This window comes from Culex quinquefasciatus, chromosome 2 (genome assembly GCF_015732765.1).
Source record: "Culex quinquefasciatus strain JHB chromosome 2, VPISU_Cqui_1.0_pri_paternal, whole genome shotgun sequence".
NCBI classification, from domain to species: domain Eukaryota; kingdom Metazoa; phylum Arthropoda; class Insecta; order Diptera; family Culicidae; genus Culex; species Culex quinquefasciatus.
The window spans coordinates 145,716,050-145,730,865 of NC_051862.1; the positions used below are offsets into that span (position 1 = coordinate 145,716,050).

The 14,816-nt window shown below is 35.0% G+C and overlaps 1 protein-coding gene across 1 annotated transcript in view; it reads left to right on the forward strand.

Moving 5' to 3' along the window:
- The window catches only part of LOC6044598 (F-box/LRR-repeat protein 20), a 39,787-nt gene that overhangs the window by 19,664 nt on the left and 5,307 nt on the right, over positions 1-14,816 (forward strand). Inside the window, exons 3-9 of the mRNA XM_001862052.2 lie at positions 4,746-4,853; positions 7,265-7,348; positions 7,411-7,683; positions 7,746-7,848; positions 7,950-8,035; positions 8,098-8,289; positions 8,351-8,452. Of these exons, the coding sequence (XP_001862087.1) occupies positions 4,746-4,853; positions 7,265-7,348; positions 7,411-7,683; positions 7,746-7,848; positions 7,950-8,035; positions 8,098-8,289; positions 8,351-8,452 (948 nt within the window). The remainder of the gene's footprint in view (positions 1-4,745; positions 4,854-7,264; positions 7,349-7,410; positions 7,684-7,745; positions 7,849-7,949; positions 8,036-8,097; positions 8,290-8,350; positions 8,453-14,816) is intronic.

The window sequence follows — 14,816 nt, forward strand, 5'->3', positions numbered from 1 at the left end:
AAGAACAAAAAAAAAATCATCTTAAAATTTCAATTACAAAAATTTTGATTTACAAACATAAGATGCTTGCTTGTAACCATCACGTTTTTACGAAAAAAAATTGAATTCGAACCAGCAACCTCTGGATTGTGGGTCCAGTGCGCGGTCCGATTGATCCACATGGGCGGGCAACTTAATTGATTTGAGCTAAAAGTGAGCATTTTCGTGTTTTGACATATTCTACAATTTTGTTCAGCCATAGGGGGATGGCGTCGCTATTTTTAGACCACGTTTTCCACTTTTTCGCATCGAAACCGACTACTTTATCGACTTCATTTTGCTGGGCGAGATAGGACGCCGTCTATTTTTAGACGATGACTCAGCACTTTTCCACTCTTGCGCTTAAAAAAACCAGGTGGCAGCACGATGTAACGCCACGTCCCTATGGCCTACTTTTGATGAAATTTGTTTTTCAAAAACAATCGTCACAGAAGGCTATGGAATTTTTTAACTTTTGACAGTTAAGAGATAGAGCTTTGGCGTCTTCGGCAAAGCTGTAGAGCAGAAAATTTCCACAATCGTTGTATTCCTTTGGGAACAAACAACGAGAAAGGTATTCCTCGATATTAGCTCCTGAAAGTGCAAAAAATGCCTCACGGCAAGAAAAAGAGGCGGTCCTCACCAGCCGGATCGGCAGATTTGAAGAAGCTAAAGAATGCCGAAGCGCTACCTGCAAAGCCAGGCAGTTTGAGCAACGACGCTCAAAATTCGTCCATTCGCGTGTGTGCTGATGGACTCAAAATTCTGCTACCTGGCAGAAATAATTATAACTACATTCGGGATTTCCTGAACAACACAAAGATTGAATACTACAGCCATGACGATCCAGGCAAACGACCCATGAAACAGGTCATCCGAAGCCTGCACGACATGGATGTGAGTGTGCTGATAGAAGAGCTCAAAACTCTTAAGTTGAACGTGATCGAAGTCTTCAAGATGACGAGACACAACATGGACATCAAGTATCGTGATCAACTGTACCTGGTTCATCTCGAGAAAGGATCGTCAACGCCGTCTGAGCTGAAGGCAGCTCGGGCAATTTTCAACATCATCGTGTCTTAGGAACGTTATCGTCCAGTGCACCGTGACGTGACGCAATGTTCGAACTGTTTCATCAAGAGTCGTTGTGCAACCTGGTGAGCACAAAACTCATGCTTGCAACACAATCAACGAGAACATCGAAGCTAAATGCTTCAATTGCGGCGGCAACCATTCTACCAAGAATCGGAGAAGTGGAAATCAAAGCAATCCACTTTAACGACCCCGGGTCTTTTGAGGTCTCTGTTGCAAGTTTCTGCTCATTTCTAGACGTCCGAAGGTTATGTGTGGTGAGTCACTCAATACCTCTTTTACGCTAATGGACCGACGTTTTACTTCACCATCCGATAGAAGGCGTGATCAAAAAATGGACAAAAAAGGCGTGATCGAAAAATGCCACCGGGTCCGTCTGGGATTGAACCCAGGCCATACTGGGGTGAGAGGCTACCACGCTAGCCACTGCGGAACCGAACGCTTGGAGCATTCATCTTAAAATACAGTTCGTAGTTTACTCGTTCTAATGATTTTGAATACTTCAAAGAATTTTTATTTTAGTTTTAAGTTAGGATTAGTTGTAAAAGTGATTTTTCTTTTTTACCCAAATGTGTCTGGTTCAATGCAAAAATGTAAAACAATTTGAAGTTAATGAAGTAAATGTGATCAGTTAATAATAAATCGAAAAATATAACAAAGATGAAAAGCATTAAGCCATACCACTTAGCATGTAAAAGAAATGTAATTATTATAAGAAAATTCAATAAAGACATATTTAACATAAAAAAATTTCCACAATCTTTGTACAAGACACCAAAGCTCTATCTTTGCGTTGAATAACAGTTTTGGGACCTCTTTTACAAACACTCACCAAAAAACAGTTTTTTGTGCGAAATTATATTAAATGTTCATTTTAAACGACTACAATTTTCAGAAGAGTTGTCAGTAATATCAAAACAAACAACTTTGTTGAAGACACCAAAGTGATAAAAGCTATATCTGATGATATATAGCAAGATTTTGTGATAATTTGGCTAGTTTTTTTAGCTCGGTAGGCTTCAAGTATGACCATTCCACTATAAAATGTCGGGTAAATTATTCGTCCGATGGTTTACGGTCATAGTTTTCGGAACATTTCAATTTATTTTTGATGATTATTTAAGTGCATTTTTGACACTTTTAATGCGTATAAGCCATATTTTGACATACCAGACATGTAGGCCAGAATCTCCTGAAAATTTTGATGGATTATAACCTTACATATTTGAAAAATCTCTCATACATTGCTACCAAAACCTCAAATTAAGACACTTAATTTTACTATAGTCTAGACATGATGACACTTCGGATAATCGAGTCAAGACATATTTTTTTTTGCTGGCTCATTTATTTTTTTAATTTTGAGCTTAAGTATGACCCCTAAACTACGCAAAAGTGATTTAGAATATCCATGGAATCCATGAAAAGTAAAAATAATCACGGATTTCACGCGTTCCGCGAATTCGTACAATTTCTCCAACCTTTGATAACCAACAATTTCTACATTTAATATGACATAAATTTTCATAAAATATAGGAAATTTTTTTTTACACCCAGGCTATTTGAATGCAGCTAAATTACTTCCTTTTTGCTCTGTACATGTAAAGTTGACCAATAATGAGTTCGATTTGCGATGCCTTTTCATTGGGTCGCGAAATTTTTCGCGTCCGTTGTCGGTGTGCAACAACAACAAAACCCTATCATACCATTTCAGCTCGATAAAAATTGTAACTCGTCGTTCGCAACGTTAACCAGTACCTCACTAAACATCAATCATTTAAAACTCGTAAAATCATCTCAAGTTAAAAATTGCACTGTTCAATCCTTCATTCATTAATTTCAAATGATTTTGGTTCTATCTTTCCACAGCCGGCTGTCTAAGACTAAACCATTTCATTTAAAATTTAACAACAGATAAACGGGAAATGTTTCATCCGCAGCATCCGATTGTTTGCCTTGAGAATAAAATATAATACCTTTCAACAAACACTATGATCATCATCTTCTATGATGAATCCGGACCAAACACCCTATCCTACTAACAAGTTTTCAGGTTCCTGGTGCTCGTGGGGTGTAAGCACAGAGTAAATCAGCTGCCCTAGCAGCAACCTGCGCTAACTAACATTCCCATCCCTTAAAATCGAGGTCTACAAACTGACATGGCGGGCGCCGTTGGTGGCCAATGACTGTTACATATTCGCAACTGATCTCGCTTTAGCAATAATGGTGTTTTATCTTTTCAGCGCATTCATACATGCTGTTGATAAGGGAAACACCACTAGATCGTCGAAGCATATAATCAGTAGTGCTGAAAGGATATTACGGTTCTGTTCAGCAACGGAGGGGCAACCATGGGTGATCTCTCATGCTCATGTTCATGTAAAGTTGACCAATAATATTTTGGTATCTTACTTGACTTAAATTGGGCAACGAAGTTTGTGGGTGTTGAAACAGAATACTGTGATTTAAAACCTTTTTACCAAGTGTACCAAATCTTTTAATATAAAAAACCTCTCCCATAATTGTTTACTGTTATTGTCCCAAAGCTTCAAATTATTTTACACAAAATACAAGCTGGCACAATAATTTGAGTCCAATCGCACATTTTGAATACATTTAAATGTTTGTGCTTTGTACATGTGCTCAAAATAAAGCGTATTTTTTTCTTGTTTTTTCCTAATTTTTTCATACGATGGACTTGAAATACCTTTCGGGCCACATTTTCTTATCCACCGTGCAGCAGGATATCCTAGGTCAAGTCCGGGCGCATTACAGTATACAACAGTAGGAAACCCCCTTTCCTCCTGCTACGACACCAAGTACGTGTCCTCTCCATTGCCATGTGTCTGCTCCGTGCTGGCCATCAGCACATATATTGACGGTTTCTTTGTTGAGATTGCAAACCAAAGTATATAATACACATTTCCAGATAGTTTACTTTTTTGCTTTTTTTTATTTTTACTGTTTGCTCTTTCATCAGGCAGGAAGAAACACAGTTTTGCACGCGCTCGCGCATACAATCCGACTTACGTGCAGCCATCCCGATGTATTCCCGAAGCATCCGATGCAAGTCATCCGATGTCAATTAGGAGAAGGGGGTTGTTCTCAGACTGAGATGGAAATAAAGTATGGTTTGATCAAATTTAAAGAAATCCTTTTCTACAAGACTTTTGAAGAGTGGAAAAAAGCTGACTCCAAATGATTATCTGCACATTAGTTGAAACAACAATCACGCCACTGCTGGATATCATGCGATTAGTTTGCTAACTTTGTTACACCCAGCCAGCCCGTATTATCCTGCTGTTGTCAGTCTGGAGCCCTCCATATCGATTAACTCGTAGTACCTTTGCTTTAAAAAATATATTATGCACCAACACTCCCCCTCGCTGAGACTGCATAATGGCACGTCGAGTAGAGTTAGTGTGTATGACATGACCTTCCAGCGCACAGTAATCTCTCAGTCCGACCAAGGAACTCTCAAGTGGCTCTAATCACGCCATTTCAGAATCAGTGCAGTGTTCGTTTGGGGGTGTTTTTTAGAATCATTATTAGGGGACTAATGAGGAAGGTCTTTAAAGTTTTAAATTTTGGGGACTCTTTTTCTCAAACTTTCTTGTTTCTCTTTTGTTTTCAGAAAGCCTACATAATACCGGAAGATGAGATATCCAAGAAGCTGCCGAAGGAGATACTTCTGCGAATATTATCCTATCTTGACGTGACCTCACTATGCCGGTGCGGACAGGTAAGTTGCTCCAGATTTGTACATTGCATGAAGCTACTCTGATAAACCTGTCGTCCAAGATTTTCTACTTTTTTATATATTCGGTGATTCCAAATTTTTTTTTTTTTTGCTCAATGTCACTCGGTTATCTCGACATTGGCTCAACCGATTTTGTCCGTTTTGGCCTCATTCGATCCGTCTTAGGATCCCGCTATTGAAAATTATGCAGTTTAGTTAAGTACTTCTAAAGTTATGCTAAAAAACGATTTTAACTAAAGTTCGGAAGATTGTAAAAAGGGTGGTTTTGTAAGAAAACCTGTCATGTTATACATTTTCTGAGGTCAATGGTAAAACATGACACATTCGTAAAATTTTCCGATCTTTTCGAAAAAAATATTTTGAAAATTTTTAAATCAAGACTAGCATTTTAAATGGGCGTAATATTCAATGTTTGGCCCTTTTAAAATGTTAGTCTTGATTTAATAAAATTCAAAATATTTTTTTCGAAAAGATCGGAAAATTTCACGAATGTTTCATGTGTCATCTTCAATGTCTCTTAGACAATTTTATAGCAAATTTTCTGAACTTTTCAAAAAAAATATTTTTAGAGATGGTCACTCATGGTCACTATTTTTAAAAATCGAAAAACTGCAAATATTTCGCTAAAATCAAACTTTCGGTGGCTATATCTTGAAAACGGAGCCCTTTATCAAAAAATCTGTAAAGTACTTTTCGATTGCAAATTCAATTTTGCATTAAAAAATAAAATTTGTTTTTGCATGAAACTTCGATTTTTTTTTTTCAAAAATTTAAAGCTCGGCGGCAGATTTTTTGACCATGTTTCTCTATGGCTCAAAAGTTGCGGATTTTTGTCCCCTAAAACATATCGAAAAATCTCGAAAATCAAAAAATACGTATTTTGGGAAATTGAGTTTTAGTAAAACAAAAGTTGATAAAAAAATCTGCAAATTTTGTTTTCCGTGTACCTATTTTTTTCTCAAAAGTCCTCAACAATACCTACAACTTTGCCGAAGACACCAAATTGATCAGAAAATTCACTCAAAAGTTACAGCTGTTTGAATTTTTACATACCATTTTTGTATGGACAGCAGCCAAAATTGTATGGATACTTGTATGGGTGAACCAATGACACAAAATAGCTTATTTGGTCATAGGAAAGGCCCCCACAAAGTTTGAGTCAAATAAAAAAATACAAAAATACAAAAAAATAAAAATTGTCGAAATCGGTCGATTTCGTAGAGAGTTGCTCATAAAATAAAAAGAACCAAGAAATTAAAGTTTTTTTTAAGTCTCATTCAAACATTCCCACATTTTCTAATGTCAAAATCTCAGCAACTAATGGTTCATTTTTCAATATTAAAAAATAAAATATTTGTAAACTTTTATGACATTTTCGAAAAAAAAACATCTAGATTTTTTTTAATCAAGACTAACATTTTAAAAGAGCCAAACATTGCATATTATGCCCATTTAAAATGCTAGTCGTTTTTCCAAAATTAAATTGTTTTTTTGAACTTTGAAAATGTTTGTGACGGAGTTTTGAAAATTCTATATTGAAAACACGCGTCTTTTTTTAAATGGTATTTCAAACAGCAAAACATGTTATGAAATTTTACCTTTATTTCATACTCATGAAAAATGTGTTTTTTGAAGCTTGCAGTCCATTTTCGACTATACAACATTTTAAAAGGGCACATAAACGTTTTAACAGCTGCAAAATCCAAGCCAAATGGTAACTATTCAACAAAACCCGCAGTGTTAACAGGTAGCTAGGGAGGCCAGCTATTGTTTCACATTTCGAGTTTTGTGAAGATTACTACTATAAACACACTTTCTTAACACTAAGAAAAAAAATAGGGGTCAAATTACTGCCCGAGCGTTTGAGTATTAATAATCGGATATTTCGATGTTGTCAGCTTAATCAGAGCCCGCAGATGATATTTTTAAAACACAAACATAAGTAAACATTTTTTTTCACGTTAAAGTTATGTTGTGAGAGTGCATAATTGGCAAAGGGAGCGCGTGGTCGTAAAAAATATTCGGAGTGAAAAGTGATTTTTTGTGATTTTCAAAGCCCTTCCTATATCATCGTTGATCGGAAGGCACGGCGTCGGGTGGATTGTGTTTAAATTTTTCGAATAAGATTTTATTTTTTTGCGATGAAAAAGCCATTTCTATATAATGATCGAAAGACGCACTGACAATTTGGATGGTTGAGTTAATAGTGGAGCAAAATAACGGTGTGTGAGAAGGCCTGATCTACAACCTTCAGTTTTATTTTTTTAATTTTTCACTTGCATTTCCAAATCAGTGTTTACGTGGTTTACGGATAGTCCCCAAACTTAACAAAACTTGATAAACGGTTTCAAATTTGAACAACTAAAAAAATGCGTTCTTAAAATTATTTCCAGGTATCCCGCTACTGGAATATCTTGGCACTGGATGGGTCCAACTGGCAGAAAATCAACCTGTTCGACTTTCAACGGGACATAGAGGTACGGATTTAAATTAAATTCTACGATTGCCTAACACAATTTCTTGCCTCTCCCCTGCGCAGGGTCCCGTGATCGAGAACATCTCGCTGCGGTGCGGCGGTTTCCTGAAGTATCTCTGCCTGCGGGGCTGCCAGTCGGTGGGCAGCCAGTCGATCCGTACCCTCGCTCAATACTGCCACAACATTGAACACCTGGATCTGGCCGAGTGCAAGAAGATCACCGACGTTGCCATACAGCCCCTCAGCAAGTACTGCGCCAAGCTAACCGCCATCAACCTCGAGTCCTGCTCGCAGATCACCGACTGCAGCCTGAAGGCCCTGTCGGACGGGTGTCCGGTAAGTTTTGGGTTCGGTTGGCAGCAGGTCAACAGCAGCACTAACGGTATTCGGTTTCGCAGAACTTGGCCGAAATCAACGTTTCCTGGTGTAATCTGATCACGGAGAACGGCGTCGAGGCAATAGCGAGGGGTTGCCACAAAGTTAAAAAGTTTAGTAGTAAAGGTAAGTCGTTGACTTTGGTTAGCACCTTCTCAAACTCTGTGTACCTACTGAGTACTGACTGCAATAAATCGTGTGACTCGATTTATCACCCACTCCCACAGGATGCAAACAGGTGAACGACCGAGCCGTGATCGCGCTGGCGCTGTTCTGTCCCAACATCGAAGTGTTGAACCTTCACAGTTGTGATGTAAGTAGTGAAAGTTTGTCCTCCCCAAAATGAAGAATAACCATCGCCAAAACACATTTCAGAGCATAACGGACGCGTCCGTGTCGAAGATTGCGGAAAAGTGCATCAACCTGAAGCAGCTGTGCGTGTCCAAGTGCTGCGAACTGACCGACCAAACGCTGATAGCGCTGGCCACCTACAACCACTATCTGAACACGCTCGAAGTGGCCGGCTGCACCCAGTTTACGGACTCGGGGTTCATCGCGCTGGCGAAGGTAATTGGTGCAAGTATTTAGTTAAAATTGTTGGATGTTAATTTCGTGGCACCTCTTTTAGAACTGCAAGTTTTTGGAACGGATGGATCTGGAAGAGTGTAGCTTGATTACCGATGCTACGCTATCGAATTTAGCCGTAGGATGTCCTAGCTTAGAAAAATTGGTAAGTAAACAAATGGTTTTGAGTTAACCCTCTAACGCCCAGAGCTTTTTGCTTGTCGTAAAAATAGTAAATGGCTTAGTTTTGGTAAAATAATGCAGGAAATACTTTACTTTGACCCACAAACATCGAATTGAGGCAAAAAAGTAGAATTTGAAGTGGTGCACCAGAGCACCATCAGGAAGATGAGCAACTTTTTTTTTTAAACCACAAAATCTCGTTTTCTTCAAATCTATTGGTTTATTTGTTTGAAAACGCTTCGAAATGTCTTAAAAACTACTTATTCTTTGCTGTAAAACCATAGTATCTGAAGCAGAGGCGCCGACTAGTCCAAAATGTTGGGGGGGCACGATTGTTTTCCGAAATCGTTAGGTGAGAGTGGCGATTTGATGTTTAAGTTTATTGTATATCACGAATTTTACCAATTTGAATATTACGATGTGATAAAAGTTTTTTTCATCCGGAATCTTTTTTTTTTTTAAAAAGAATAATTTATTAAAACGTGATTGAGAATGTTTATTGGGGAATTTTTTTATATGTTTGGAAGGCGAATTCCTTCTAATTGGCATATTCTCACTTATTTTCCAAAGTAACAGTCAATAATCAAAATTATCAGGTATTTAAAATTCAACATCACAAATATTCTAAAAATGAAAACAAAAGTAAAAAGCAAAAATTTAGAACTTTAGAAATTGGAAAATGCACATTAAAAAACAATTTTTTTTCAAATCTGCAATTTAGAAAAAAATAACAGAAAAAAATAAATATTCCAAAATTTAAAAAAAGTTTAAAAAACCCTAGGGTTAAAACAAACTCCTGGCTTAAAAATGTTAAGAAATCAAAAGTTGAAATTACAAAAAAAACAATGTAAAAAATCGAAAATTTAACATCAATTTATTTGTTCAGAATATAAGAATTTAAGAATTTAAGAATATAAGAATTGAGGAATTTAAGAATTTAAGAATTTAAGAATTTAAGAATTTAAGAATTTAAGAATTTAAGAATTTAAGAATTTAAGAATTTAAGAATTTAAGAATTTAAGAATTTAAGAATTTAAGAATTTAAGAATTTAAGAATTTAAGAATTTAAGAATTTAAGAATTTAAGAATTTAAGAATTTAAGAATTTAAGAATTTAAGAATTTAAGAATTTAAGAATTTAAGAATTTAAGAATTTAAGAATTTAAGAATTTAAGAATTTAAGAATTTAAGAATTTAAGAATTTAAGAATTTAAGAATTTAAGAATTTAAGAATTTAAGAATTTAAGAATTTAAGAATTTAAGAATTTAAGAATTTAAGAATTTAAGAATTTAAGAATTTAAGAATTTAGGAATTTAGGAATTTAAGAATTTAAGAATTTAAGAATTTAAGAATTTAAGAATAACCAAAAAGATACACAAACGGGTTTTAATACAATAAAAAAAAGCATTATGACAACTTGATACGACCAAAAATTTGCAATTTTTTAAAAAGAAATCGAGAAAAAAAATACCTAAAATTACTCAAAAAAATATCGAATTTATCAGCATTTTTTTAAATGTAAAGCTATCATCAAATGACCATTTTGAAAAGTGTTTCAGTTCATTTTCGCTAAATCCTGATCTACAATGTCAAATCGCAGAATGTTGCGTCTGAAAACTTGATGATTGTTTTGACAAGAGTTTGCGTAAGTTTGCTCTTATATACTAAGCTTGCTGGTTTTCCTACCTAGTTAGCATAAGAGAGCGCAGTAGTATAGATGAAACGTTGTCGATTTAAAAAACAACAAATGTTTTTGAACTATTTTACAGATTCGCTTACAAGAATTCTATCCAATTCCAATTCAGTTTTAAATATTATTTTCAATTATTTCTGTGATTTTTTTTTTGTAATATTTAAAATAAGAATATTTTTCTTCTAAAATTTCTGGGGGGGGCACAATGTATGGGCTGCCCCCCCTGCTCAATTTTAAAGGGGGCAAAAAGTACCGTGCCCCCCCAGAGTCGGCGCCCCTGATCTGAAGTATTAACTACAAATTCTAAAATCTCTGCATTTTCAGGTTTCTTTGATTGGCTCATTCAAAACCCACAAACAACCATTTTCATGAAAAATGAGGAAAATAATAAAACTATCGGTCTATTAACAATGTTTCGTCTTGTTTATGAATAGTCAAAACGTTTATAAACTTTTGTTTTGATAAAAATAAGCTTTTTCTGTAATTTAGAAAAAAGTGCTCCTGAATATTTAGTTGCTCATATGCCTAGGTGGTGCTCTGGTGCACCAAATGAAAAAGGTTGAAAAACACAGAAAACCGGTCCAAACTCACAATGTTATTCACAGGGGTTCTTGTCCAAGGTTCAAATGATAGCAAAACATTTTTTGTTTCATAAAATTTTGTGTTTGTTAATTTTTACGGGCTTTCGAAAACAGGTTTTATTTATTTCCCTAAAATTGGCCCATTTTTGTTCACATTTCACACTGTAATTTTGCTTGTGCTTAACCAAATTTAATGAAATTTGGGGAGATGTTAGTATACATTCTACATGAACACCTGCAACTTAAAGCACCATGAAAAGTTGTGTCAGTTCAGAGATATTTGAGTTCAAAGTTTTGGTGCTCTGGAGTAACCATGGGCGGGAGAGGGTTAAACAAGCAAAGATGGTGTGATAAAAATTTTCAATTTTATTTTTTTATGTAAAATTGAATTTGCAATCAAAAAGTACTTTAGTGTAATTTTGATAAAGTGTTTCAAGTCATAGTCATTTTTGGGTATCTTTTTAAAAAATAGTTACAGTTATTATTTTTTTTAAATTAGTGCTCATGTTTGCCCACTTTAAAAAAATATGTTTGAAAAGCTGAGATTTGCTTTTTTGAAAATACATAATAAAAAGGTGCGGTGTTGTACATTGTAATTTCATAAAAAGTTCAAAATATTTTTATCATTGCAGAAAAAGACATTTTAGATTGTTCTCACTTGACTAGACTTCTACTTCCATTAACATTTTAAAGTGTTGAACAACTAGCCCTCGTTTTTTGATTACCAATATCTCGGGAAATTACGGTCCGATTTTCAATGTTAGAAAATGAAAATTTGTGAAATTTTCTACCCTTATCAATAAAATAATTTCGGAATTTCAGTATCAATGATAACTTTTTTAAAGAGCTGAAAACGCTTGAGCAGTTCTCTCAGATTTCGATCATTCGATTTTTTTTTTGTATTTTTTAATCCGACTGAAACTTTTTTGATGCTTTCGGTATGCCCAAAGAAGCCATTTTGCATCATTAGTTTGTCCATATAATTTTCCATACAAATTTGGCAGCTTTCCATACAAAAACGATGTATGAAAATAAAAAAAAAAACTATCTTTTGAAGAATTTTTTTGATTTCTTCGGCAAAGTTGTAGGTATGGATATGGACTACACTGAAAAAAAGAATGATACACGGTAAAAAATTTTTGGTGATTTTTTATTTAACTTTTTGTCACTTAAACTTGATTTGCAAAAAAACACTATTCTTAATTTATTTCATTTTTTGATATGTTTTAAAGGACATCAAATGCCAACTTTCAGAAATTTCAAGGTTGTGTAAAAAATCTTTGACCGGGTTATAAATTTTTGAATCAATACTGACTTCACTTTTCGATGTATAATCAAATTTGCAATAAAAAAGTACTTCAGTGAAATTTTGATAAAGTGCACCGTTTTTAAGTTAAGGCCATTTTTAGGTAACTTTTTTGAAAAAAGTCACAGTTTTTTCATTTTTTTATAAGTGCACATGTTTGCCCACTTTTGAAAAAAATATTTTTGAAAAGCTGAGAAAATTCTCTTTATTTTGCTTTTTTGAACTTTGTTGGTACGACCCTTACTGCCGTTCTACGCATAATGTCCCATGTCAGTTTTGGACGATTTTGACTTTATGACATTTTTAAGTTTAGTTTGATGTGTACTTGAGCATGAGCATGAGCATGGTTGACTGCCAATGAGCTGCTACTCCGTTATTGACGGATCAGCTGAAGTTAAACAATGAATCAAAAATGATCAGTGGGAGCCAACCATCCGTTCACTGTTTAACCTCTGAAGATCCCTACTTTATTAGTCAATACCGGCGCCCTCCCAAGAAGCCTGCAGTTCAACGAAAGGGAGGAATGTTAGTCCGATAATTGAAGTTTCAGACTCAGCAAGCACATAGTTTTTCGCTTTATACTTGTTGATACCGCTTGAGACCGTTGAATCCACAGCATCTCCTTCAAGCATCACGTGATTAATTTTTTTTGGGTTAGTAGGATAAGGTATTGGCTTTTCGATGCCTCCCGAGCTACGACGCTATGGGGAGGACTTTCATAACAGACCCGTCGGCGAGCCTTCCGAGCAACGATGCTATGGGAAGGTCTTTCTGGGTAACACACAAAGTCACTCACACATAGTTATTTTGCTCCACTATTAACTCAACGATCCAAATTGTCAGTGCGTCTTTCGTTCATTCTATAGAAATAGCTTTTTCACTGCAAAAAAAAATTAAACCTTATTCGAAAAATTTAAACACAATCCACCCGACGCCGTGCCTTCCGATCAACGATGATATAGGAAGGGCTTTGAAAATCACAAAACATCACTTTTCACTCCGAATATTTTTATTACTACCACGTGCTCCCTTTTCCAATTATGCACTGATGACGCTGCATTTTCAGAGGGTAATCTTCTCGCAGCACACAATTCACGACAAAAATGTGAAACAAAAGGCACACACAAAAAAATCACTTTTCACTCCGAATATTTTTTACGACCACGCGCTCCCTTTGCCAATTATGCACTCACTCGAACAGCGACACTAAAGAGACGGAAAATAACACGAAAAAAACAGGACTGCGCGTCCCCACAGGCACTGCACTACTGATCTTAAGTTTAGTTTGATGTGTACTTTAAGAAAAACACATAAAATCTGGTACTTTGTTCAGAAACTCATTAAAAACAACACCAAGTCCATTTGTCCCATGGTTGAACTTCTACGCATAATTGTCCCACCAAGTATTTCTCTCATAGAATCATTAGTTTTACGAAGCATAATGTCTTGTTTACCTGAGTTGTATAGCAAGAGAATCACAAATAAGGGTGATAAACTGCTAACTGGGGCGATAAGGGACACATATGGCGAATAGGAACACACGGGACAATTATGCGAAGAAACACAGAAATCGGTCGAAAAATTTCACAGTGGCACTTTTTTGAACATGGGACAATTATGCAAAGAACGGTAGTAATATCTCGGGAAATTGGAGTCTAACGTTTCAAAAGGGCACATAACTTTTGTAAACAAAAGTGTATCTCTTTCACTCAAATGACAGTTGAGCAGTTCTCTAGGATTTCGGTCATTCGATTTTTTTTGTATTTTTTAATCCGACTGAAACTTTTTTGGTGCCTTCGGTATGCCCAAAGAAGCCATTTTGCATCATTAGTTTGTCCATATAATTTTCCATACAAATTCGGCAGCTGTCCATACAAAAATGATGTATGAAAATTCAAAAATCTGTATCTTTTGAAGGAATTTTTGATCGATTTGGTGTCTTCGGCAAAGTTGTAGGTATGGATACGGACTACACTGGAAAAAATAATACACGGTAAAAAAATTTGGTGATTTTTTATTTAACTTTATCACTAAAACTTGATTTACAAAAAACACTATTTTAATTTTTTATTTTTGATATGTTTTAGAAGGCATAAAATGCCAACTTTTCAGAAATTTCAGGTTGTGCAAAAATCACTGACCGAGTTATGAATTTTTAATCAATACTGATTTTTCAAAAATCGAAATTTTGGTCGTAAAATTTTTCAACTTCATTTTTCGATGTAAAATCAAATTTGCAATCAAAAGTACTTTACTAAAATTTTGATAAAGTGCACCGTTTTCAAGTTATAGCCATATTTAAGTGACTTTTTGAAAATAGTCGCAGTTTTCATTTTTAAATTAGTGCACATGTTTGCCCAGTTTTGAAAAAATATTTTTGAAAAGCTGAGAAAATTCTCTATATTTTGCTTATTTGGACTTTGTTGATACGACCTTTAGTTGCTGAGATATTGCAATGCAAAGGTTTAAAAACAGGAAAATTGATGTTTTCTAAGTTTCACCCAAACAACCCACCATTTTCTATCGTCAATATCTCAGCAACTAATGGTCCGATTTTCAATGTTAATATATGAAACATTTGTGAAATTTTCCGATCTCTTCGAAAAAATATTTTTGAATTTTCAAATCAAGACTAACATTTCACAAAGGCCAAACATTCAATATTACGCCCTTTTAAAATGTTTGTCTTGATTTGAAAATTCCAAAAATATTTTTTCGAAAAGATCGGAAAATTTCACAATTGTTTCATATATTAACATTGAAAATC